The following is a 24585-nucleotide window of genomic DNA, read 5'->3' on the forward strand; positions in this document are numbered from 1 at the left end:
CTGAACGTCCCGGGAAATTTAAAATTGCAATTTAGTAAACTAAAAAGGCCGTATTGGCATGTGTTTCAATGTTAATATTTCATCATTGATATATAAACTATCAGACTGCGTGGTGGGTAGTAGTGGGTTTCAGTAGGCTTTTAAAAATAATTAGCGCATCCTTACTTTTACCGCATGCCTTTGGTAAGCAGGAGTGAGAAGAAGTTGTATATTAATTAGCGCCCCGGCGGCAATTCAAGGAAATACGGTATATATCCATGCATCCATCCATTTCCTACCGCTAATTCCCTTTTGGGATCGCTGGCGCCTATCTCAGCTACAATCGGGCGGAAGGCAGGGTCCAGGGTACACCCTGGACAAGTCGCCACCTCATCGCAGGGCCAACACATATAGATAGACAACATTCACACTCACATTCACACACTAGGGCCAATTTAGTGTTGCCAATCAACCCATCCCCAGGTGCGTGTCTTTGGAAGTGGGAGGAAGCCGGAGTACCCGGAGGGAACCCACGCATTCACGGGGAGAACCTGCAAACTCCACACAGAAAGATTGAACGTCCCGGGAAATTTAAAATTGCAATTTAGTAAACTAAAAAGGCCGTATTGGCATGTGTTGCAATGTTAATATTTCATCATTGATATATAAACTATCAGACTGCATGGTGGGTAATAGTGGGTTTCAGTAGGCTTTTAAAAATAATTAGCGCATGCTTACTTTTACCGCATGCCTTTGGTAAGCGCAGGAGTGAGAAGCGGTTTTAAATTAATTAGCGCCCAGGCGGCAATTCTAGGAAATACGGTATATATATATGTTTGGCAGAAATAGTCTCCTCGGCAGTGACGTCATTCAAGTGAAAACACAATTGTTCTTGACTCGGGACTTGTTGGATTAAATAATTAAAAAAAGAGGACAACTTTACACAGCATTTGTTCTTACTTTTTTTTGTTTTGAAGGACAACAAGATAAGAATACGCACATGTGGTTCCCAAGTGTCGCTGTCACAGGTGACGTCACATGTGTTCTGCGGCAAAGCCAACGATGTCAATTTGTATCGATTATTATACCAAATATTGTGACTTTACGTCCTGTTTGAATTAACGCTCGCGTGAAGACCCCCGCGGGTTAACGTTTAACTGTCACTTAAGTCAAACTTTTCAAATTCTAGTGAACATTAGTCGCCATTTCCGTTCGAAACTTTGGGACATTTCTGGATAAAGTTTGGACAATTGTTGCCCCAGGCCTCGATCCCAGGGTGATTCCCAGACTAAACCTCGGGAGCAAGTTTAACTCCCGGCTGGAAAGTGACGCCAATAAACCCCGCCGAGTAGTTAAAACGTCCCCAGAAGGTTCTGTCATAGGCTAAGTTGGCGTACTTTTCCCCCAAAAGTTGTCAACTTTTCCTACCTGCACGGAGTCGGCGGCCATCTTGCTTCTCGCCTTTGAATCAAATCCTACGGGGAGAGAGGAGGGGAGCTGGGGCTCGGAAAACAAGTCTCCTTTTTACGTTTCCAAGCACTGGAAAAGTTGATATTCGCCCAAGCGTCGGTCATCTCGGGTACGCGACGCCTCCCATTGTTGTTGTTGTTGTCCTGGACGCGGGCCACACCGCAGCTCGGTGGGCTCCGGACGGGGTCTTGGGACGAAAGTGAAGAATAGGAAGAGGCTGTCCCAGGGCCGTTGGAGGAAGAGGGGGCGGTTAGAGTGGAATAGCCCGCCCAGAGGAGCTCCCACAGCACGGGTTAACAACCAAACTACCACCGCTGTGTGTGTTCTTGTATTTCTACTCCCCTTTAAACATCAACAAGGAAATGTATCAATCAATCAATCAATGGTTATTTATATAACCCTAAATCACAAGTGTCTCAAAGGGCTGCACAAGTCACAACCACAATGGGATGACATTGAGAAACCTTGGAGAGGACTACAGATGTGGGTCACCCCCCACCCCCCTTCTAGGGGAGACCAGTGCAATGGACGTCGAGTGGGTCTAGCATAATATTGTGAAAGTCCAGTCCATAGTGGAGCTAACATAATAGTGAGAGTCCAGTCCATAGTGTATCTAACATTATAGTGAGAGTCCAGTCCATGGTGGGTCTAGCATAATAGTGAGAGTCCAGTCCATAGTGGGTCTAGCGTAATATTGTGAAAGTCCAGTCCATAGTGGATCTAACATAATAGTGAGAGTCCAGTCCATAGTGGATCTGACATAATAGTGAGAGTCCAGTCCATAGTGGATCTAACATTATAGCGAGAGTCCAGTCCATAGTGGATCTAACATTATAGTGAGAGTCCAGTCCATAGTGGATCTAACATAATAGAGAGTCCAGTCCATAGTGGATTTAACATAATAGAGAGAATCCAGTCCATAACGGATCCAACATAATAGTGAGAGTCCAGTCCATAGTGGATCTCACATAATAGTGAGAGTCCAGTCCACAGTGGGTCTAGCATAATATTGTGAAAGTCCAGTCCATAGTGGATCTAAAATAACAGTGAGAGTCCAGTCCAAGGTGGATCTAACATAATAGTGGGAGTCCAGTCCATAGTGGATATAACATAATAGTGAGAGTCCCATCCACAGTGGGTCTATCATAATATTGTGAAAGTCCAGTCCATAGTGGATCTAACGTAATAGTGAGAGTCCAGTCCATAGTGGATCTAACATTATAGTGAGAGTCCAGTCCATGGTGGATCTAACATAATAGTGAGAGTCCAGTCCATAGTGGGTCTAGCGTAATATTGTGAAAGTCCAGTCCATAGTGGATCTAACATAATAGTGAGAGTCCAGTCCATAGTGGATCTAACATAATAGTGAGAGTCCAGTCCATAGTGGATCTAACATAATATTGTGAGAGTCCAGTCCATAGTGGATCTAACGTAATAGTGAGAGTCCAGTCCATAGTGGATCTAACATTATAGTGAGAGTCCAGTCCATGGTGGATCTAACATAATAGTGAGAGTCCAGTCCATAGTGGGTCTAGCGTAATATTGTGAAAGTCCAGTCCATAGTGGATCTAACATAATAGAGAGAATCCAGTCCATAGTGGATCCAACATAATAGTGAGAGTCCAGTCCATAGTGGATCTAACATAATAGTGACAGTCCAGTCCAAGGTGGATCCAACATAATAGTGGGAGTCCAGTCCATAGTGGATATAACATAATAGTGAGAGTCCCGTCCACAGTGGGTCTATCATAATATTGTGAAAGTCCAGTCCATAGTGGATCTAACATAATAGTGAGAGTCCAGTCGACAGTGGGTCTAGCATAATATTGTGAAAGTCCAGTCTATAGTGGATTTAACATAATAGAGAGAATCCAGTCCATAGTGGATCCAACATAATAGTGAGAGTCCAGTCCATAGTGGATCTAACATAATAGTGACAGTCCAGTCCACAGTGGGTCTAGCATAATATTGTGAAAGTCCATAGTGGATCTAACATAATAGAGAGAGTCCAGTCCATAGTGGATCTGACAAAATAGAGAGAGAGTCCAGTCCATAGTGGGTCTAACATATAGTGAGAGTCCAGTCCATAGTGGATCTAACATATAGTGAGAGTCCAGTCCATATTGGATCTAACATAATATTGTGAAAGTCCAGTCCATAGTGGATCAAACAGTGAGAGTCCAGTCCATAGTGGATCTAGCATAATAGTGAGAGTCCTGTCCATAGTGGATCTAACATAATATTGTGAAAGTCCAGTCCAGTCCATAGTGGATGTAACATAATAGTGAGAGTCCAGTCCATAGTGGATCTAACATAATATTGTGAGAGTCCAGTCCATAGTGGATCTAACGTAATAGTGAGAGTCCAGTCCATAGTGGATCTAACATTATAGTGAGAGTCCAGTCCATGGTGGATCTAACATAATAGTGAGAGTCCAGTCCATAGTGGGTCTAGCGTAATATTGTGAAAGTCCAGTCCATAGTGGATCTAACATAATAGTGAGAGTCCAGTCCATAGTGGATCTAACATAATAGTGAGAGTCCAGTCCATAGTGGATCTAACATAATATTGTGAGAGTCCAGTCCATAGTGGATCTAACGTAATAGTGAGAGTCCAGTCCATAGTGGATCTAACATTATAGTGAGAGTCCAGTCCATAGTGTATCTAACATTATAGTGAGAGTCCAGTCCATGGTGGATCTAACATAATAGTGAGAGTCCAGTCCATAGTGGGTCTAGCGTAATATTGTGAAAGTCCAGTCCATAGTGGATCTAACATAATAGAGAGAATCCAGTCCATAGTGGATCCAACATAATAGTGAGAGTCCAGTCCATAGTGGATCTAATATAATAGTGACAGTCCAGTCCAAGGTGGATCCAACATAATAGTGGGAGTCCAGTCCATAGTGGATATAACATAATAGTGAGAGTCCCGTCCACAGTGGGTCTATCATAATATTGTGAAAGTCCAGTCCATAGTGGATCTAACATAATAGTGAGAGTCCAGTCGACAGTGGGCCTAGCATAATATTGTGAAAGTCCAGTCTATAGTGGATTTAACATAATAGAGAGAATCCAGTCCATAGTGGATCCAACATAATAGTGAGAGTCCAGTCCATAGTGGATCCAACATAATAGTGACAGTCCAGTCCACAGTGGGTCTAGCATAATATTGTGAAAGTCCATAGTGGATCTAACATAATAGAGAGAGTCCAGTCCATAGTGGATCTGACATAATAGAGAGAGAGTCCAGTCCATAGTGGGTCTAACATATAGTGAGAGTCCAGTCCATAGTGGATCTAACATATAGTGAGAGTCCAGTCCATATTGGATCTAACATAATATTGTGAAAGTCCAGTCCATAGTGGATCAAACAGTGAGAGTCCAGTCCATAGTGGATCTAGCATAATAGTGAGAGTCCTGTCCATAGTGGATCTAACATAATATTGTGAAAGTCCAGTCCAGTCCATAGTGGATGTAACATAATAGTGAGAGTCCAGTCCACAGTGGGTCTAGCATAATATTGTGAAAGTCCAGTCCATAGTGGATCTAACATAATAGAGAAAGTCCAGTCCATAGTGGATCCAACATAATAGTGAGAGTCCAGTCCATAGTGGATCTAACATAATAGTTAGAGTCCAGTCCACAGTGGGTCTAGCATAATATTGTGAAAGTCCAGTCCATAGTGGAGCTAAAATAATAGTGAGAGTCCAGTCCAAGGTGGATCTAACATAATAGTGAGAGTCCCGTCCACAGTGGGTCTATCATATTATTGTGAAAGTCCAGTCCATAGTGGATCTAACATAATAGTGAGAGTCCAGTCGACAGTGGGTCTAGCATAATATTGTGAAAGTCCATAGTGGATCTAACATAATAGAGAGAGTACAGTCCATAGTGGATCTGACATAATAGAGAGAGAGTCCAGTCCGTAGTGGGTCTAACATATAGGGAGAGTCCAGTCCATAGAGGATCTAACATATAGTGAGAGTCCAGTCCATATTCGATCTAACATAATTTTGTAAAAGTCCAGTCCATAGTGGATCTAACATAATAGTGAGAGTCCTGTCAATAGTGGATCTAACATAATATTGTGAAAGTCCATTGCATAGTGGATCCAACATAACAGTGAGAGTCCAATCCATAGTGGATCTAACATAATAGTGAGAGTCCAGTCCATGGTGGATCTAACATAATAGAGCTAGTCCAGTCCATAGTGGATCTAACATAATAGTGAGAGTCCAGTCGACAGTGGGTCTAGCATAATATTGTGAAAGTCCAGTCTATAGTGGATTTAACATAATAGAGAGAATCCAGTCCATAGTGGATCCAACATAATAGTGAGAGTCCAGTCCATAGTGGATCTAACATAATAGTGACAGTCCAGTCCACAGTGGGTCTAGCATAATATTGTGAAAGTTCATAGTGGATCCAACATAATGGAGAGAGTCCAGTCCATAGTGGATCTGACATAATAGAGAGAGTCCAGTCCATGGTGGATCTAACATAATAGAGCTAGTCCAGTCCATAGTGGATCTAACATAATAGTGAGAGTCCAGTCCACAGTGGGTCTAGCATAATATTGTGAAAGTCCAGTCCATAGTGGAGCTAAAATAATAGTGAGAGTCCAGTCCAAGGTGGATCTAACATAATAGTGAGAGTCCCGTCCACAGTGGGTCTATCATAATATTGTGAAAGTCCATTGCATAGTGGATCCAACATAACAGTGAGAGTCCAGTCCATAGTGGATCTAACATAATAGTGAGAGTCCAGTCCATGGTGGATCTAACATAATAGAGCTAGTCCAGTCCATAGTGGATCTAACATAATAGTGAGAGTCCAGTCCACAGTGGGTCTAGCATAATATTGTGAAAGTCCAGTCCATAGTGGAGCTAAAATAATAGTGAGAGTCCAGTCCAAGGTGGATCTAACATAATAGTGAGAGTCCCGTCCACAGTGGGTCTATCATAATATTGTGAAAGTCCAGTCCATAGTGGATCTAACATAATAGTGAGAGTCCAGTCGACAGTGGGTCTAGCATAATATTGTGAAAGTCCATAGTGGATCTAACATAATAGAGAGAGTCCAGTCCATAGTGGATCTGACATAATAGAGAGAGAGTCCAGTCCGTAGTGGGTCTAACATATAGGGAGAGTCCAGTCCATAGAGGATCTAACATATAGTGAGAGTCCAGTCCATATTCGATCTAACATAATATTGTAAAAGTCCAGTCCATAGTGGATCTAACATAATAGTGAGAGTCCTGTCCATAGTGGATCTAACATAATATTGTGAAAGTCCAGTGCATAGTGGATCCAACATAACAGTGAGAGTCCAGTCCATGGTGGATCTAACATAATAGTGAGAGTCCAGTCCATGGTGGATCTAACATAATAGAGCTAGTCCAGTCCATAGTGGATCTAACATAATAGTGAGAGTCCAGTCCATAGTGGATCTAACATAATAGTGGGAGTCCAGTCTGTAGTGGATTTAACATAATAGTGGGAGTCCAGTCCATAGTGGATCTAACATAATAGTGAGAGTCCAGTCCATAGTGGATCTAACATAATAGTGACAGTCCAGTCCACAGTGGGTCTAGCATAATATTGTGAAAGTCCATAGTGGATCTAACATAATAGTGAGAGAGTCCAGTCCGTAGTGGGTCTAACATATAGGGAGAGTCCAGTCCATAGAGGATCTAACATATAGTGAGAGTCCAGTCCATATTCGATCTAACATAATATTGTAAAAGTCCAGTCCATAGTGGATCTAACATAATATTGTGAAAGTCCAGTGCATAGTGGATCCAACATAACAGTGAGAGTCCAGTCCATAGTGGATCTAACATAATAGTGAGAGTCCAGTCCATGGTGGATCTAACATAATAGAGCTAGTCCAGTCCATAGTGGATCTAACATAATAGTGAGAGTCCAGTCCATAGTGGATCTAACATAATAGTGGGAGTCCAGTCTGTAGTGGATTTAACATAATAGTGGGAGTCCAGTCCATAGTGGATCTAACATAATAGTGAGAGTCCAGTCCATAGTGGGTCTAGCATAATATTGTGAAAGTCCATAGTGGATCTAACATAATAGTGAGAGTCCAGTCCATAGTGGATCCAACATAATAGTGAGAGTCCAGTCCACAGTGGGTCTAGCACAATATTGTGAAAGTCCAGTCCGTAGTGGATCTAAAATAATAGTGAGAGTCCAGTCCAAGGTGGATCTAACATAATAGTGGGAGTCCAGTCCATAGTGGATATAACATAATAGTGAGAGTCCCGTCCACAGTGGGGCTATCAAAATATCGTGAAATTCCAGTCTATAGTGGATTTAACATAATAGAGGGAATCCAGTCCATAGTGGATCCAACATAATAGTGAGAGTCCAGTCCATAGTGGATCTAACATAATAGTGACAGTCCAGTCCACAGTGGGTCTAGCATAATATTGTGAAAGTCCATAGTGGATCTAACATAATAGTGAGAGTCCAGTCCATAGTGGATCTAACATAATAGTGACAGTCCAGTCCACAGTGGGTCTAGCATAATATTGTGAAAGTCCATAGTGGATCTAACATAATAGGGAGAGTCCAGTCCATAGAGGATCTAACATATAGTGAGAGTCCAGTCCATATTCGATCTAACATAATATTGTAAAAGTCCAGTCCATAGTGGATCTAACATAATAGTGAGAGTCCTGTCCATAGTGGATCTAACATAATATTGTGAAAGTCCAGTGCATAGTGGATCCAACATAACAGTGAGAGTCCAGTCCATAGTGGATCTAACATAATAGTGAGAGTCCAGTCCATGGTGGATCTAACATAATAGAGCTAGTCCTGTCCATAGTGGATCCAACATAATAGAGCTAGTCCAGTCCATAATGGATCTAACATAATAGTGAGAGTCCAGTCCATAGTGGATCTAACATAATAGTGGGAGTCCAGTCTGTAGTGGATTTAACATAATAGTGGGAGTCCAGTCCATAGTGGATCTAACATAATAGTGAGAGTCCAGTCCATAGTGGATCTAACATAATAGTGACAGTCCAGTCCACAGTGGGTCTAGCATAATATTGTGAAAGTCCATAGTGGATCTAACATAATAGTGAGAGAGTCCAGTCCGTAGTGGGTCTAACATATAGGGAGAGTCCAGTCCATAGAGGATCTAACATATAGTGAGAGTCCAGTCCATATTCGATCTAACATAATATTGTAAAAGTCCAGTCCATAGTGGATCTAACATAATATTGTGAAAGTCCAGTGCATAGTGGATCCAACATAACAGTGAGAGTCCAGTCCATAGTGGATCTAACATAATAGTGAGAGTCCAGTCCATGGTGGATCTAACATAATAGAGCTAGTCCAGTCCATAGTGGATCTAACATAATAGTGAGAGTCCAGTCCATAGTGGATCTAACATAATAGTGGGAGTCCAGTCTGTAGTGGATTTAACATAATAGTGGGAGTCCAGTCCATAGTGGATCTAACATAATAGTGAGAGTCCAGTCCATAGTGGATCTAACATAATAGTGACAGTCCAGTCCACAGTGGGTCTAGCATAATATTGTGAAAGTCCATAGTGGATCTAACATAATAGTGAGAGTCCAGTCCATAGTGGATCCAACATAATAGTGAGAGTCCAGTCCACAGTGGGTCTAGCATAATATTGTGAAAGTCCAGTCCGTAGTGGATCTAAAATAATAGTGAGAGTCCAGTCCAAGGTGGATCTAACATAATAGTGGGAGTCCAGTCCATAGTGGATATAACATAATAGTGAGAGTCCCGTCCACAGTGGGGCTATCATAATATCGTGAAATTCCAGTCTATAGTGGATTTAACATAATAGAGGGAATCCAGTCCATAGTGGATCCAACATAATAGTGAGAGTCCAGTCCATAGTGGATCTAACATAATAGTGACAGTCCAGTCCACAGTGGGTCTAGCATAATATTGTGAAAGTCCATAGTGGATCTAACATAATAGTGAGAGTCCAGTCCATAGTGGATCTAACATAATAGTGACAGTCCAGTCCACAGTGGGTCTAGCATAATATTGTGAAAGTCCATAGTGGATCTAACATAATAGGGAGAGTCCAGTCCATAGAGGATCTAACATATAGTGAGAGTCCAGTCCATATTCGATCTAACATAATATTGTAAAAGTCCAGTCCATAGTGGATCTAACATAATAGTGAGAGTCCTGTCCATAGTGGATCTAACATAATATTGTGAAAGTCCAGTGCATAGTGGATCCAACATAACAGTGAGAGTCCAGTCCATAGTGGATCTAACATAATAGTGAGAGTCCAGTCCATGGTGGATCTAACATAATAGAGCTAGTCCTGTCCATAGTGGATCCAACATAATAGTGAGAGTCCAGTCCATAGTGGATCTAACATAATAGTGGGAGTCCAGTCCGTAGAGGATTTAACATAATAGTGGGAGTCCAGTCCATAGTGGATCTAACATAATAGTGAGAGTCCAGTCCATTGTGGATCTAACAGAGTATTGAGAGTCCAGTCCATAGTGGATCTAACATAATAGAGAGAATCCAGTCCATAACGGATCCAACATAATAGTGAGAGTCCAGTCCATAGTGGATCCAACATAATAGTGAGAGTCCAGTCCACAGTGGGTCCAGCATAATATTGTGAAAGTCCAGTCCATAGTGGATCTAAATTAATAGTGATAGTCCAGTCCAAGGTGGACCTAACATAATAGTGGGAGTCCAGTCCATAGTGGATATAACATAATAGTGAGAGTCCAGTCCATAGTGGATATAACATAATAGTGAGAGTCCCGTCCACAGTGGGGCTATCATAATATTGTGAAACTCCAGTCTATAGTGGATTTAACATAATAGAGGGAATCCAGTCCATAGTGGATCCAACATAATAGTGAGATTCCAGTCCATAGTGGATCTAACATAATAGTGACAGTCCAGTCCACAGTGGGTCTAGCATAATATTGTGAAAGTCCATAGTGGATCTAACATATAAATGGGTTGTAAATGGGTTGTACTTGTATAGCGCTTTTCTACCTTCAAGGTACTCAAAGCGCTTTGACACTACTTCCACATTTACCCATTCACACACACATTCACACACTGATGGAGGGAGCTGCCATGCAAGGCGCCAACCAGCACCCATCAGGAGCAAGGGTGAAGTGTCTTGCTCAGGACACAACGGACGTGACGAGGTTGGTTCTAGGTGGGATTTGAACCAGTGACAGTCCAGTCCACAGGTTGCGCACGGCCACTCTCCCACTGCGCCACGCCGTCCCTATAGTGAGAGTCCAGTCCATAGTGGATCTAACATATAGTGAGAGTCCAGTCCATATTGGATCTAACATATAGTGAGAGTCCAGTCCATATTAGATCTAACATAATATTGTGAAAGTCCAGTCCATAGTGGATCAAACAGGGAGAGTCCAGTCCATAGTGGATCTAACATAATAGTGAGAGTCCAGTCCATAGTGGATCAAACAGGGAGAGTCCAGTCCATAGTGGATCTAACATAATAGTGAGAGTCCTGTCCATAGTGGATCTAACATGATATTGTGAAAGTCCAATGCCTAGTGGATCCAACATAACAGTGAGAGTCCAGTCCACAGTGGATCTAACAAAATAGTGAGGGTCCAGTCCATGGTGGATCTAACATAATAGAGCTAGTCCAGTCCATAGTGGATCTAACATAATAGTGAGAGTCCAGTCCATAGTGGATCTAACATAATAGTGAGAGTCCAGTCTGTAGAGGATTTAAAATAATAGTGGGAGTCCAGTCCATAGTGGATCTAACATAATAGAGAGAGTCCAGTCCATAGTGGATCTAACAGAGTATTGAGAGTCCAGTCCATAGTGGATCTAACATAATAGTGAGAGTCCAGTCCATAGTGGGTCTAACATAATGTGAAAGTCCAGTCCATAGTGGATCTAACATAATAATGAGAGTCCAGTCCATAGTGAGTCTAGCATAATAGTGAGAATCCAGTCCACAGCGGGTCTAGCATAATATTGTGAAAGTCCAGTCAATAGTGGATTTAACATAATAGAGAGAATCCAGTCCATAGAGGATCCAACATAATAGAGAGAGTCCAGTCCACATTGGGTCTAGCATAATATTGTGAAAGTCCAGTCCATAGTGGATCCAACATAATAGAGAGAATCCAGTCCATAGTGGATCTAACATAATAGCAAGAGTCCAGTCCATAGTGGATCTATCATAATAGTGAGAGTCCAGTCCACAGTGGGTCTAGCATAGTATTGTGAAAGTCCAGTCAATAGTGGCTCCAACATAATAGAGAGAGTCCAGTTCATAGTGGATCCAACAAAATAGTGAGAGTCCAGTCCATAGTGGGTCTAGCATAATAAAGAGAATCCAGTCCATAGTGGATCTAACATAATAGTGAGAGTCCAGTCCATAGTGGATCTATCATAATAGTGAAAGTCCAGTCCACAGTGGGTCTAGCATAGTATTGTGAAAGTCCAGTCAATAGTGGATCCAACATAATAGAGAGAGTCCAGTTCATAGTGGATCCAACATAATAGTGAGAGTCCAGTCCACAGTGGGTCTAGCATAATATTGTGAAAGTCCATAGTGGATCTAACATATAAATGGGTTGTAAATGGGTTGTACTTGTATAGCGCTTTTCTACCTTCAAGGTACTCAAAGCGCTTTGACACTACTTCCACATTTACCCATTCACACACACATTCACACACTGATGGAGGGAGCTGCCATGCAAGGCGCCAACCAGCACCCATCAGGAGCAAGGGTGAAGTGTCTTGCTCAGGACACAACGGACGTGACGAGGTTGGTTCTAGGTGGGATTTGAACCAGTGACAGTCCAGTCCACAGGTTGCGCACGGCCACTCTCCCACTGCGCCACGCCGTCCCTATAGTGAGAGTCCAGTCCATAGTGGATCTAACATATAGTGAGAGTCCAGTCCATATTGGATCTAACATATAGTGAGAGTCCAGTCCATATTAGATCTAACATAATATTGTGAAAGTCCAGTCCATAGTGGATCAAACAGGGAGAGTCCAGTCCATAGTGGATCTAACATAATAGTGAGAGTCCAGTCCATAGTGGATCAAACAGGGAGAGTCCAGTCCATAGAGGATCTAACATATAGTGAGAGTCCAGTCCATATTCGATCTAACATAATATTGTAAAAGTCCAGTCCATAGTGGATCTAACATAATAGTGAGAGTCCTGTCCATAGTGGATCTAACATAATATTGTGAAAGTCCAGTGCATAGTGGATCCAACATAACAGTGAGAGTCCAGTCCATAGTGGATCTAACATAATAGTGAGAGTCCAGTCCATGGTGGATCTAACATAATAGAGCTAGTCCTGTCCATAGTGGATCCAACATAATAGTGAGAGTCCAGTCCATAGTGGATCTAACATAATAGTGGGAGTCCAGTCCGTAGAGGATTTAACATAATAGTGGGAGTCCAGTCCATAGTGGATCTAACATAATAGTGAGAGTCCAGTCCATTGTGGATCTAACAGAGTATTGAGAGTCCAGTCCATAGTGGATCTAACATAATAGAGAGAATCCAGTCCATAACGGATCCAACATAATAGTGAGAGTCCAGTCCATAGTGGATCCAACATAATAGTGAGAGTCCAGTCCACAGTGGGTCCAGCATAATATTGTGAAAGTCCAGTCCATAGTGGATCTAAATTAATAGTGATAGTCCAGTCCAAGGTGGATCTAACATAATAGTGGGAGTCCAGTCCATAGTGGATATAACATAATAGTGAGAGTCCAGTCCATAGTGGATATAACATAATAGTGAGAGTCCCGTCCACAGTGGGGCTATCATAATATTGTGAAACTCCAGTCTATAGTGGATTTAACATAATAGAGGGAATCCAGTCCATAGTGGATCCAACATAATAGTGAGATTCCAGTCCATAGTGGATCTAACATAATAGTGACAGTCCAGTCCACAGTGGGTCTAGCATAATATTGTGAAAGTCCATAGTGGATCTAACATATAAATGGGTTGTAAATGGGTTGTACTTGTATAGCGCTTTTCTACCTTCAAGGTACTCAAAGCGCTTTGACACTACTTCCACATTTACCCATTCACACACACATTCACACACTGATGGAGGGAGCTGCCATGCAAGGCGCCAACCAGCACCCATCAGGAGCAAGGGTGAAGTGTCTTGCTCAGGACACAACGGACGTGACGAGGTTGGTTCTAGGTGGGATTTGAACCAGTGACAGTCCAGTCCACAGGTTGCGCACGGCCACTCTCCCACTGCGCCACGCCGTCCCTATAGTGAGAGTCCAGTCCATAGTGGATCTAACATATAGTGAGAGTCCAGTCCATATTGGATCTAACATATAGTGAGAGTCCAGTCCATATTAGATCTAACATAATATTGTGAAAGTCCAGTCCATAGTGGATCAAACAGGGAGAGTCCAGTCCATAGTGGATCTAACATAATAGTGAGAGTCCAGTCCATAGTGGATCAAACAGGGAGAGTCCAGTCCATAGTGGATCTAACATAATAGTGAGAGTCCTGTCCATAGTGGATCTAACATGATATTGTGAAAGTCCAATGCCTAGTGGATCCAACATAACAGTGAGAGTCCAGTCCACAGTGGATCTAACAAAATAGTGAGGGTCCAGTCCATGGTGGATCTAACATAATAGAGCTAGTCCAGTCCATAGTGGATCTAACATAATAGTGAGAGTCCAGTCCATAGTGGATCTAACATAATAGTGAGAGTCCAGTCTGTAGAGGATTTAAAATAATAGTGGGAGTCCAGTCCATAGTGGATCTAACATAATAGAGAGAGTCCAGTCCATAGTGGATCTAACAGAGTATTGAGAGTCCAGTCCATAGTGGATCTAACATAATAGTGAGAGTCCAGTCCATAGTGGGTCTAACATAATGTGAAAGTCCAGTCCATAGTGGATCTAACATAATAATGAGAGTCCAGTCCATAGTGAGTCTAGCATAATAGTGAGAATCCAGTCCACAGCGGGTCTAGCATAATATTGTGAAAGTCCAGTCAATAGTGGATTTAACATAATAGAGAGAATCCAGTCCATAGAGGATCCAACATAATAGAGAGAGTCCAGTCCACATTGGGTCTAGCATAATATTGTGAAAGTCCAGTCCATAGTGGATCCAACATAATAGAGAGAATCCAGTCCATAGTGGATCTAACATAATAGCAAGAGTCCAGTCCATAGTGGATCTATCATAATAGTGAGAGTCCAGTCCACAGTGGGTCTAGCATAGTATTGTGAAAGTCCAGTCAATAGTGGCTCCAACATAATAGAGAGAGTCCAGTTCATAGTGGATCCAACAAAATAGTGAGAGTCCAGTCCATAGTGGGTCTAGCATAATAAAGAGAATCCAGTCCATAGTGGATCTAACATAATAGTGAGAGTCCAGTCCATAGTGGATCTATCATAATAGTGAAAGTCCAGTCCACAGTGGGTCTAGCATAGTATTGTGAAAGTCCAGTCAATAGTGGATTTAACATAATAGAGAGAATCCAGTCCATAGAGGATCCAACAAAATAGTGAGAGTCCAGTCCATAGTGGGTCTAGCATAATAAAGAGAATCCAGTCCATAGTGGATCTAACATAATAGTGAGAGTCCAGTCCATAGTGGATCTATCATAATAGTGAAAGTCCAGTCCACAGTGGGTCTAGCATAGTATTGTGAAAGTCCAGTCAATAGTGGATCCAACATGATAGAGAGAGTCCAGTTCATAGTGGATCCAACATAATAGTGAGAGTCCAGTCCACAGTGGGTCTAGCATAATATTGTGAAAGTCCAGTCTATAGTGGATTCAACATAATAGAGAGAATCCAGTCCATAGTGGATCCAACATAATAGTGAGAGTCCAGTCCATAGTGGATCCAACATAATAGTGACAGTCCAGTCCACAGTGGGTCTAGCATAATATTGTGAAAGTCCATAGTGGATCTAACATAATAGAGAGAGTCCAGTCCATAGTGGATCTGACATAATAGAGAGAGAGTCCAGTCCATAGTGGGTCTAACATATAGTGAGAGTCCGGTCCATAGTGGATCTAACATATAGTGAGAGTCCAGTCCCTATTGGATCTAACATAATATTGTGAAAGTCCAGTCCATAGTGGATCAAACAGCGAGAGTCCAGTCCATAGTGGATCTAACATAATAGTGAGAGTCCTGTCCATAGTGGATCTTACATAATATTGTGAAAGTCCAGTGCATAGTGGATCCAACATAACAGTGAGAGTCCAGTCCATAGTGGATCTAACATAATAGTGAGAGTCCAGTCCATGGTGGATCTAACATAATAGAGATAGGCCAGTCCACAGTGGATTTAACATAATGGTGGGAGTCCAGTCCATAGTGGATCTAACATAATAGTGAGAGTCCAGTCCATAGTGGATCTAACAGAGTATTGAGAGTCCAGTCCATAGTGGATCTAACATAATAGTGAGAGTCCAGTCCATAGTGTGTCTAACATAATGTGAAAGTCCAGTCCATAGTGGATCTAACATAATAGTGAGAGTCCTGTCCATAGTGGATCCAACATAATAGTGAGAGTCCAGTCCATAGTGGGTCTAGCATAATAGAGAGAATCCAGTCCATAGTGGATCTAACATAATAGCGAGAGTCCAGTCCATAGTGGATCTATCATAATAGTGAGAGTCCAGTCCACAGTGGGTCTAGCATAGTATTGTGAAAGTCCAGTCCATAGTGGATCCAACATAATAGAGAGAGTCCAGTTCATAGTGGATCCAACATAATAGTGAGAGTCCAGTCCACAGTGGGTCTAGCATAATATTGTGAAAGTCCAGTCTATAGTGGATGTAACATGATAGAGAGAATCCAGTCCATAGTGGATCTAACATAATAGTGACAGTCCAGTCCACAGTGGGTCCAGCATAGTATTGTGAAAGTCCATAGTGGATCTAACATAATAGAGAGAGTCCAGTCCATAGTGGATCTGACATAATAGAGAGAGAGTCCAGTCCATAGTGGGTCTAACATATAGTGAGAGTCCAGTCCATAGTGGATCTAACATAATAGTGAGTCCAGTCCATAGTAGATCTAACATAATAGTGAGAGTCCAGTCCATAGTGGATATAACATAATAGTGATAGTCCAGTCCACAGTGGATTTAACATAATAGTGGGAGTCCAGTCCATAGTGGATCTAACATAATAGTGAGAGTCCAGTCCATAGTGGATCTAACAGAGTATTGAGAGTCCAGTCCATAGTGGATCTAACATAATAGTGAAAGTCCAGTCCATAGTGGATCCAACATAATAGTGAGAGTCCAGTCCATAGTGAGCCTAGCATAATAGTGAGAATCCAGTCTACAGCGGGTCTAGCATAATATTGTGAAAGTCCAGTCCATAGTGGATTTAACATAATAGAGAGAATCCAGTCCACAGTGGGTCTAGCATAATAGTGAGAATCCAGTCCACAGTGGGTCTAGCATAATATTGTGAAAGTCCAGTCCATAGTGGATATAACATAATAGAGAGAATCCAGTCCATAGTGGATCTAACATAATAGTGAGAGTCCAGTCCATAGTGGCTCTATCATAATAGTGAGAGTCCAGTCCACAGTGGGGCTAGCATAATATTGTGAAAGTCCAGTCCATAGTGGATCTAACATAATAGAGAGAATCCAGTCCATAGTGGATCTAACATTATAGCGAGAGTCCAGTCCATAGTGGATCTATCATAATAGTGAGAATCCAGTCCACAGTGGGTCTAGCATAATATTGTGAAAGTCCAGTCAATAGTGGATCCAACATAATAGAGAGAGTCCAGTTCATAGTGGATCCAATATAATAGTGAGAGTCCAGTCCACAGTGGGTCTAGCATAATATTACCTTCCATATGAGGACTGGTGAACAAGTTTCGACCTATATCATGGTCCCGATACGGAAAACCATTGCATCTAATAGAGAGCCAAATACTAGAGTCCGTGAACATTGCTCCAAACTCAGGATTTTTTATTTATTCAATGTGCTCACAAAAGTTAACAAATACAGACACAAAGGCAACAATATATGATAAAACAAGACTGCAGCTAAATATGGAATTCCCTATTCATCCCCTCCCAAAAATTGCCAGGTAAACAGCTGATTTTACGACCTCCGATGCTGACATAAGACAACCAGTATGTGACCATAGGATGAACAAATACACTACGGTACAACATACTTGCCAACCATCCCGATTTCCCCGGGAGACTCCCAAATCTCAGTGCCCCTCCCCGAAAATCTCCCGGAGCAACCATTCTCCCGAATTTCTACCGATTTCCACCTGTACAACTAAATTGGGGGCGTGGCTTTAGCGTTCTCTACCACCTGTCGTCACGTCCGCTTTTCCTCCATACCAACAGCGTGTCACGTAATATTTGTGGCTTTTACACACACACACACGCACAAGTGAATGCAAGGCATACTTGGTCAACAGCCTTACAGGTCACACTGAGGGTGTGTCAGACCTGGACTTGGATTGTGTGTACTCCTTCGACGCATAGGGATTACAGGACGAGCCAGGCGTGAATTCAGGTACGTGATATTTATTAAATAAACAAACAAACTACAAAAAGGCAAACCAAGGACGCGCTCTGCGGCGGATAATAATCTATACTAAACTTAAAACGAAACAGCACAATGGCATGACTATATACAAACAAAACAAAACTAGCACTGTGGCATAAATACACAAACTTACATGGCATGGAACTGTGGACGAGGGCGTGAAGGTTGGAACAGCATGGGTAGGGTGCGTGCGAGTGTGAAGATCCCAGAATGATGAACAGAAAGAAAATTACTTCATTACTGGCTGTGATAATCAAGACTGAGGGCAGGGGCGTGACAAGGTGGGAACTAATGTGTCGGCATGGAAACAAACACAACCAGGAAGTTCAAAACGTGACTGAATGTCCAAAATCAAAACATAACATGACAAAACACAACATGGTCCATAGGTGTGACAGGGTGGCCGTATAAACAACTTTAGCTCTGTTACAAATATGCGCCACACTGTGAGCCCACACCAAACAAGAATGACAAACACATTTCGGCTGAGCATCTGCACCGTGACACAACAGAACAAATACCCAAAACCCCTTGCAGCACTAAGTCTTCCGGGAAGCTTCCAGCAAACTGACCAATAATTAACGTTTTATTTATGCATTTTCTCTTGCTACTTCAAGGCTTGAATGTTTGGTTCATTCATTATTGTAGTTTGTTATTAGCTTGTGGAAAAAATTTGATATTTACCTCAGAAGATTGCATTTTTATTTACATTTTATTTGATATGCCATTGATATTTTTTAAATTATTATTATTATTATTTGAAACTGGATTTTGCATGTCCTTCCATCCATCCATTTCCTACCGCTTATTCCCTTTTGGGGTCGCGGGGGCGCTGGCGCCTATCTCAGCTACAATCGGGCGGAAGGCGGGGTACACCCTGGACAAGTCGCCACCTCATCGCAGGGCCAACACAGATAGACAGACAACATTCACACTCACATTCACACACTAGGGCCAATTTAGTGTTGCCAATCAACCTATCCCCAGGTGCATGTCTTTGGAAGTGGGAGGAAGCCGGAGTACCCGGAGGGAACCCACGCATTCACGGGGAGAACATGCAAACTCCACACAGAAAGATCCCGAGTGTGAAGACTCTTCTTCGGCATTGTAATGCCGGTGTAGTTTTCCCGTGGATGCGTCGAAGCAGAACACAGCAAAGGTAAGATATAAGGTATTTATTTAATAACCAAAAGTCTATGAACAAAAATACTGGTGTAAAGAGAAAAAGTAAACAAAAGACGCTAGCGTGAAAGCTAGGATAAAACAAGGAAAACTAAAACTTGGTACGAGGACACAAAAGAGTAAACAAAACATTTAGCATGAAAGCTAGACAATAAAGTGGCTTGACGTGAGAGCTAGCGAGAAAATACATACGAATGATGAGAGTCGTCACTGATGCGCGTGGGCAAATTAGGATCCGAGAATGAGTAAACAGAAAAGGTGAGCTTAAATAGGAGGGTGAAAATTAGTAGCAGGTGTGCGGGGCGAGACTAACAGGTGGACTGATGTGTAACCATAGTGATGGACAAAAACAGGAAATAAACGGGTCAGACTGAGAATGAAAAAACAAACACGTGAAGATCTGAGCAGCAGATCGCAACAGTATTCCCCCCCAACAAAAGACAGATACCAGATGTCTTAAAAAACAAACAAAACTTGAACCCCCTCCCCAAAACCAGAAAGTTCACAAACGAAGGGAGGGCGGAGGGAGTCCACGGTGGAGGGTCGCCAGATCGCATGTCCCCGAATCCACCGAGGACACATCATGTGGCGGCGGCGGGTGGAACGCTGCTGCCGAAAAAGTTTTGGCGGGCGACCTCGAAAAGGCCACATTAGTGGCCGCCTCGCAGGATGAAGTGCCCGGCGAGGCGGACGACCCGGGCACGGCCACATCCGTGGCCGACATGGAGGAGGGAGTATCTGGCGAGGAGGATGACCTCGCAGAGGCCACGCCCGTGGTCGACGTGGTGGACGACGCCTCAGCACCGAAATCCCAGCAGGCTTGGAAGCAGCAGACGAGGGTGCGGGGACTGCAGCCAAAGCAGGCCCGAGTGCAGCTGGCGAGGATGATGCGGGTGCTGCAGCCGAAGAAGGCGTCGGAGGCGGCCTGGGAGCCGCAGGAGTCGTCGGAGGCGGCCTGGGAGCCGCAGGAGTCGTCGGAGGCGGCCTGGGAGCCGCAGGAGTCGTCATCGACGTGAATGCAGGCGTAGTCGTCGGTGGCGCTGGTGTGGGTTCCAGCCCCGTCGTCGGCGCTGGTGTGGGCTCCAGCCCCGTCGTCGGCGCTGGTGTGGGCTCCAGCCCCGTCGTCGGCGCTGGTGTGGGCTCCAGCCCCGTCGTCGGCGCTGGTGTGGGCTCCAGCCCCGTCGTCGGCGCTGGTGTGGGCTCCAGCCCCGTCGTCGGCGCTGGTGTGGGCTCCAGCCCCGTCGTCGGCGGTGCTTGGCGGCGCGGAGCTGGCACCGGTACCTGTCGTGGTGCTGGTACCGGAGTGGGCTCCAGCCTTGGAGTTTGTGCTGGCGTGAGAACCAGTTTAGAGTCTGAAACTGGCGTGAGAACAAGGCTAGAAACATTTTCTGGTGTGAAAACCAGGCGAGAGTCTAATTCTGGCGTGAAAACCAGGTCAGAGTCTAATTCTGGCGTGAAAACCAGGTCAGAGTCTAATTCTGGCGTGAAAACCAGGTCAGAGTCTAATTCTGGCGTGAAAACCAGGTCAGAGTCTAATTCTGGCGTGAAAACCAGGTCAGAGTCTAATTCTGGCGTGAAAACCAGGTCAGAGTCATGTGCTGGTGTGAGAACCAGCCGAGGAGCAGGTGTCGGCTTCAGCCGAGGAGCAGGTGTCGGCTTCAGCCGAGGAGCAGGTGTCGGCTTCAGCCGAGGAGCAGGTGTCGGCTTCAGCCGAGGAGCAGGTGTCGGCTTCAGCCGAGGAGCAGGTGTCGGCTTCAGCCGAGGAGCAGGTGTCGGCTTCAGCCGAGGAGCAGGAGTCGGCTTCAGCCGAGGAGCAGGAGTCGGCTTCAGCCGAGGAGCAGGAGTCGGCTTCAGCCGAGGAGCAGGCACAGGGGTCTGCCGAGGAGAACTAGGGGACTGGCTGTGAGCAGGACTAGGACTATGATGAGTGATAAGACAAACACTAGGACTCGGGCAAGGACTTGAGAGAGGACCAGGACTTACAATCACACTAGTGCTTTGAGAAGGGCTTGGGCAACGACCAGGACTTACAGTCATACCAGGGCTTGGGCAAGAACTAGGACAAACGGTCAAACTAGGGCTTGGGCAAGGACTGGGACTAACAATCAAACTGGTGCTCGGGCAAGGACTAGGACAAAGACTAGGACTTACAGTAACACTGGGGCTCGGACAAGAACTTGGGTAAGGACTAGGGTTCGGACTAAGACCACGAGGGGAATCAGTACTAATATTACAAAGGCAAGAAACAAGACTCGGGACCGGACTCGAAACAGGACTCGGACTACGGATCAGTCTACGAGTGGAACTAGGACTACGACGACTACGAGAAAGACTAGGACTACAACTAGAATCAGAACGGAAACTCGGACCAGGACTTGGACTACGACTCAGTCTACAAGTCGGTCTACGAGTAGGACTAGAGCATGGGCTACGAAGAAGGCTGGGACTCGAACTCTGAGAGAGACTGTGACTAAAACTAGAACTAGGGCACGGACGGAACACAGGTGGAGGAGGTCTAAGAGGGCGTGACTTGACCGGGGAGAACACCGGTGGAGGAGGTCTAGGAGGCCGTAGTGGCTTAACAGGTTTAACAGGGGTGAACACCGGTGGTGGAGGTCTAGGAGGCTTAGTAGTAATACTGGCCCTCCCCTCAAGACCCGGATTCCAGACGGGGCCCAGTTGGACAGAGGCTGACCGTAAGGGCGGGCGGTGGGAGGTTTGGAGGAGGGCAGACTCCACCCCATTAGTCTGTATGAGGAGAGGATTGTTCTGAGCAGCAAGAAATTTCTCCTCCAGCTCCAGTTCAATCAAAACTCTCCTGTACCACTCGTCCATCCAGGCAGGACTATTTTTTTCTAGGTCAGTTTCAAAATCAGGTGACGTGGGGGTAGGACGTGAAATAGGCTGAGATGTGGGCGGGGCCAAAGTAATGGGAGGCTGATCTTGACAATTAATATACTGAGGGTGACTAGAATCAATATAAATGTCCTGATACTGTGTGAAAGTATTATTACTGTCCAAGTCTTTGGAAAATGGCTGAGATATATCGTCCACAATAAAAAAATCTTCTGAAAAAATGTCATCAACAGAGGCCGGTGTTGCGTCACCGGTGGGCGTTCCCCAAATGACGTCATTGCTTGTGTCAGAAAAAGTGTCATGGCAGCTTAAGGAATGATTTGAAAAAAAACAAGCAGGATTACCGGTAATGACGGGTGAATCCTGGACGGGGTGAAACTTGCTGTGTCCATGGGGAGGAATAAGTGGTGCTGGAACATTACTGCCGCGCGGGGGACCTCTCCACTGGACCCCCCGCTTCTTCGGGGCAGCGCGAACGGCTTCGGAGGAGACTTCAGGCCCACAGTCGAGTCTTTCCTGCTCCCAAGCCACGAGCTCCAACCACAACCCTAAGTCGAAGGGTTCCTCCCGTGGTTTCGACGCGGAAAAACAACTTGATGCTCGGATCCTACTGTGAAGACTCTTCTTCGGCATTGTAATGCCGGTGTAGTTTTCCCGTGGATGCGTCGAAGCAGAACACAGCAAAGGTAAGATATAAGGTATTTATTTAATAACCAAAAGTATATGAACAAAAATACTGGTGTAAAGAGAAAAAGTAAACAAAAGACGCTAGCGTGAAAGCTAGGATAAAACAAGGAAAACTAAAACTTGGTACGAGGACACAAAAGAGTAAACAAAACATTTAGCATGAAAGCTAGACAATAAAGTGGCTTGGCGTGAGAGCTAGCGAGAAAATACATACGAATGATGAGAGTCGTCACTGATGCGCGTGGGCAAATTAGGATCCGAGAATGAGTAAACAGAAAAGGTGAGCTTAAATAGGAGGGTGAAAATTAGTAGCAGGTGTGCGGGGCGAGACTAACAGGTGGACTGATGTGTAACCATAGTGATGGACAAAAACAGGAAATAAACGGGTCAGACTGAGAATGAAAAAACAAACACGTGAAGATCTGAGCAGCAGATCGCAACACCGAGCCTGGATTTGAACCCAGGACTGCAGGACCTTCGTATTGTGAGGCAGATGCACTAACCCCTCTGCCACCGTGAAGCCCGATTTTGCATGTAATTTAAGTTAAATAAGCCTTGCTTTTTCAATACTTAATGCAAAACTTGTGTGGGTCCCTATTAAAAGCTTCATTTGTTCAACCTCGACCCACGGCTTTGTTCCGTTTCAAATTTTGGCCCACTCTGTATTTGAGTTTGACATCCCTGGCATAAATAGAACAAGACTAACCCAGGAGGGTTTTTGAGCAAAGTGAAGTTGTGTCCTGTGGAGCTGCAGCAAGACATGTCTCAGCTCCGTGAGAAGAGCAACACTTCTGCGACATCATCTCACTCACTTACTAATAGTCCACGACGTGGACAACACCCATCATTGTCCTCCTCAGAAACACCATGCGCACGTGGTGTGTTTTCTCGTCTCCATGGTGACCATCCGGGAGGCTGATGTAGGACAGGTGCTCCAGACATCAGCCATTACTAATATTATCCAATGACGCGTTTTATCATGAAGACGTTTTTTCAATCAAGTACATTTTTGTTGTATTTTTTACTATACCTTAAATCAGGGGTCGGGAACCTTTTTGGCTGAGAGAGCCATGAAAGCCAAATAATTTCAAATGTATTTCCGTGAGAGTCATATAATAGTTTTTAACAATGAATGTAACTAAATGCCTGCATTTTTTTGGTAAGACCAACATTTTTAGAGTATTGTAGGTCTCCTATTATTTTTAATAACATTGTTATTCTGAAGCTAACCAATAATAAATCAAATGCTTCTTATCATGAATGTGTCTTCTTGAACAGGTGCGGTAGAAAGCGGATATTTTGACACTGTGATTACCAGTGTAATCAGTGACCACAGAAAGTAAAGAGGCTCGGTCAACATGCATCGCTATGACTGACTGGTCTGCTGTCTATGAGGCTGTGGACATCACTGCCAAAGCAGCAAGTTTTAACAACTATATCCAGACAGCAACGGACATATGCATGCCTGTGCGACTGAAAAAAATTACAAATGAGGACAAACCATGGATGACAGAGAAAATAAAACAGGCCATAAAGTAAAGACAAAAAGCCCGCAATAAATGGGGGAAAGTAGGAAAATGGAGAGAAATCAGAAACTCCGTCCAAAGACTTATACGCAAGGCAAAGATTAGATATTATAAAAATGAAATGCAAAACCTAAAGAAAAAGAACCCCAAGGAGTGGTGGGACTTCATAAATAAAGGACTAGGACGCGCTAAATCATCAACTGATGGAAGAATCAAAATACAAGAAGTTGAAGAGGACAAAGCTGCAGAAGCCCTGAACAACTTCTTTGCGGAGTCGTGGACTAAAGC

General features: G+C 43.9%; 1 protein-coding gene across 2 annotated transcripts in view; it reads right to left on the minus strand.

Annotated features, from left to right (window-relative positions):
* Nucleotides 1-1735, minus strand: part of pkn2a (protein kinase N2a) — a 131847-nt gene extending 130112 nt beyond the window's left edge. Inside the window, exon 1 of one of the 2 annotated variants that reach the window (XM_061919875.1) lies at nucleotides 1408-1735. Coding sequence is in view for 1 of the 2 variants with exons in the window: in XM_061919876.1 (XP_061775860.1) it covers nucleotides 1408-1428 (21 nt within the window). In the remaining variant the exon portion in view is untranslated. The remainder of the gene's footprint in view (nucleotides 1-1407) is intronic. The other variant, XM_061919876.1, reaches the window with a different exon arrangement.
* Nucleotides 1736-24585: the final 22850 nt, after the last annotated feature.

Source organism: Nerophis ophidion, linkage group LG14 (genome assembly GCF_033978795.1).
Source record: "Nerophis ophidion isolate RoL-2023_Sa linkage group LG14, RoL_Noph_v1.0, whole genome shotgun sequence".
Taxonomy (NCBI): Eukaryota; Metazoa; Chordata; class Actinopteri; order Syngnathiformes; family Syngnathidae; genus Nerophis; species Nerophis ophidion.